The sequence below is a fragment of the Serinus canaria genome, chromosome Z, assembly GCF_022539315.1.
Source record: "Serinus canaria isolate serCan28SL12 chromosome Z, serCan2020, whole genome shotgun sequence".
Taxonomy (NCBI): domain Eukaryota; kingdom Metazoa; phylum Chordata; class Aves; order Passeriformes; family Fringillidae; genus Serinus; species Serinus canaria.
In genome coordinates, this window is record NC_066343.1 from 12,796,684 (window position 1) to 12,799,572 (window position 2,889).

The window sequence follows — 2,889 nt, forward strand, 5'->3', positions numbered from 1 at the left end:
TTTAGTATTGTGATGGGCATTTTTATGGAGACCAGGCCGCAGCCTGGGGTCATGGAGATCCTGCTAAACCCCGCATTTCTTGCCCAACACTATCCACAATGGGCACACCATTAATGCACTGACTTGAGTATTCAAATGAGCAGAGAGTAACCATAGGCACGGCACTTTTGATTTGACCATGAAAAGGTTTTCTTTTGCCCCATAAAGAAGCTGAATTTTGCTGCTGAGAGACAGAGCTACAGGTGCCTCTTGTGCACCAAGGCGGTCGTTTTCATCTCCAAATATTTGTGCTTGCATCTTAAAGTGTCTGTGTTGAATATGAGATTCCAAATGTTTCCTTTCCTTTCCTGAGGAATAGCTGATGGATTTCATTCCTTTCCTTCCAAGTCCCACGATTTTCAAGAAGAGGGACAAGAAGCTGAATGAGTTTTGTTTTGTGGCACCTGTGCTTAAGGGACCAACAAAAACCGCAGAAATGCCTTTCATCTAATTCTAAATCATTACTAATCCTAGGAAAAGTAGAATTAGTATAGCAAAGTCCATCTTCCAAAAAGCCTGCCATCCTGGTGTGAATCCTCAGTGAAGGAAACGTGCTCTGCTGATGTAGTTCCCACTAACTAGGCCAGTCAGTAAAATAGGTTGCCAAGGCAAGATATGCTGAATGCTGGAAAAGCTGTGGCTGCATCGGGGTTTGGGTTTTTGGTTGGTAAGGAAAGTCATCTCTGGGTTTCTGCCAGAGCAGAAACTGCCACTGCAGAGTGGAGCTTAATCAATAGGATCTGGGAGAGCAGTTACAGATGGGAAAGAAGCAGGTGGAGCCTGGTGTTTCCTTTTTCTGCAGGCTAAGCTCCTGACAGCCAGGGGAGAGAGACCACGGCTGCGGCAGCCCAACCGATTCTCGCCTTGCCTGCGAGACTTCCTGAGCTGCTGCCTGCAGAGAGATGAGGGGCGGCGCTGGTCTGCCAAGGAGCTCCTGCAGGTAAAATGTGAAGGGGCTGCAGGTGAAACAGGGTCTGATGTCTGCAAGGCATCAGATCAGCCCCCTTCCTCCTCACCTCCACTCTTGGTGTTCTTCAAATGAAAACGGTGAGGAATCCTAGACTGGGCTGGGCTGTCAGGGCTCTGTAAAGGTCCTCTGGTGCAAGTGTCCTGCAGTGAGCAAGGACAGCTTTACAGAGATCAGGTTTCTCAGCCCTTTGCCACCTGACCTGTAATGATTCCAGGGATGGGGTACTTACAAGGTCTTGGGGCAACCTGTGCCAGGGTTTCACCATGCTCCGGGCAAACAAGCTCTTCCTTAGACCTACTGACTTGATCCCCATTTTGATTAAAAATATTGACCATACTGTATTGTAACTGGCCCTGTTAAAAAAGGTGTCCTCTACTTTTTTCAAAGCCACTCTGTAGTCTTGGAAAGTAGAAATAAAGTCTCCCTGGGGCTTGTTCTTCACAAAACTGAAGAACTCCAATTCTCTCTGCATTTCCTGAGAGGAGAGGTGCTCTGTTTTCTGACTGTTTCTGTACTCCTCTTCTGTAATTTGGTGGGATGTTCAGTTTTATCTAATGACAAAAGAACTAAAGTAGAGCAATGCAGAGTACAGAGATATCAAATGATGGTGGGAGAACCCAAGGAAGCCTGTCCCAGCTGAGCAGTCAGAGATTTGGCTGTGGGCAGGAGGGGCTGTGGGGGGCTCACTGTGAGCCTCTGAGGGGCCCTGGTTTGTGCCCCCCAGCCCACCCTCAGGGGTTTTCTGGCACGCAAACAGGGACAACTGGCAGGGACTTGTCCCAGCCCCATCTGCTGCCTGGCACGCTCAAGCAGAAGGGAACTGCCCCAGGGTCACTGCCAGCTTGTGCGGCAGAGAGAGAACTGCAGGACCCACTGCCACTGGGCTGGCCCTGCTGGCAAGGAAGGTGCCACCCAGCACAGGAGGGGCAGGGCATGGAAAGGTAGACACTGCTTTTCCACTGTCCCTGTGGAAATCAGCACAGTGCCTGTCTTTCAAAGATAGGGACCTATGTGAGTCATTGGAATTCCTGAAAGATATTAAACCCAGGGACAAAGAGCACCATTTCTAGAGTACTGGCAGGGCAGAAATCCCAGTAAGATGAAGACATCACAATAAACAGATGAATGGGATTCTGGGCCAAGTTTGCCTGTGATGGCAAGGTCCTGCACATGATGACTGGGGAGCAGATGATCCCATTGCTCCTCTTTTTGGGTCTTTTTCGGACCCAGAGGAATCCTGATTGACTCTGTGAAGCACTGAGCTTGGAAGGTCATGGTTCATTGTTCTTTGTTTGTTTTTTTTTCCCTGTGGACAGCATCCATTTGTAACTTCAGCCAAGCCAGCGGCCATCCTGGCACCACTCATCAGCTCAGTAAGGAAGAAGAAGAAGGAGGAGACAAGAATGTTAAAATCAAGATGTTCTCTCCTTAAGTAACTTAGAGTAGGATTGTAGAGTAGGACTCTAGAGTAGAATTGTTGAATAGTTTTGTAGTATAGGTTTATAGAGTAGGATTGGTATTAAATAAAGTTTCTAAAGCATTAACTCGTTTGGGAGATTCTCCTCCTTCTGACCCTTTCAGAAAGCTCAGCATTTTCTTCTGACTTTCCAGTTGTTTTTAACTGGTGCTAAGACACGCTTATGGCTTCTTTGTTGATGTTTGCAAGTGGAGAAGGTTCTTCTTCATTCATCCTCTCCAGACCACACTGCCTTTAGGATATGGCCCACTGGCTGGTTTTGGCACAGCTGTGGTATTTCTGGTTGAGGCAGAAAAGGCAATGGCATTTGCAGGAAAAAACAAAGGAGGAGTGGGCCAAGACATCCAGTGTGGATTCATGCCTGCAGCTGTGACTGGAGAGCATTTGGGTTCCTGCCACTTGG

At 48.0% G+C, this 2,889-nt stretch overlaps 1 protein-coding gene across 1 annotated transcript in view; it reads left to right on the forward strand.

Moving 5' to 3' along the window:
- Window positions 1-1,081, forward strand: part of VCX3B (variable charge X-linked 3B) — an 18,980-nt gene extending 17,899 nt beyond the window's left edge. The window contains exon 10 of the mRNA XM_050986962.1: window positions 842-1,081. Coding sequence (XP_050842919.1) covers window positions 842-1,081 — 240 coding nt within the window. The remainder of the gene's footprint in view (window positions 1-841) is intronic.
- The last annotated feature ends 1,808 nt before the right edge of the window (window positions 1,082-2,889 follow it).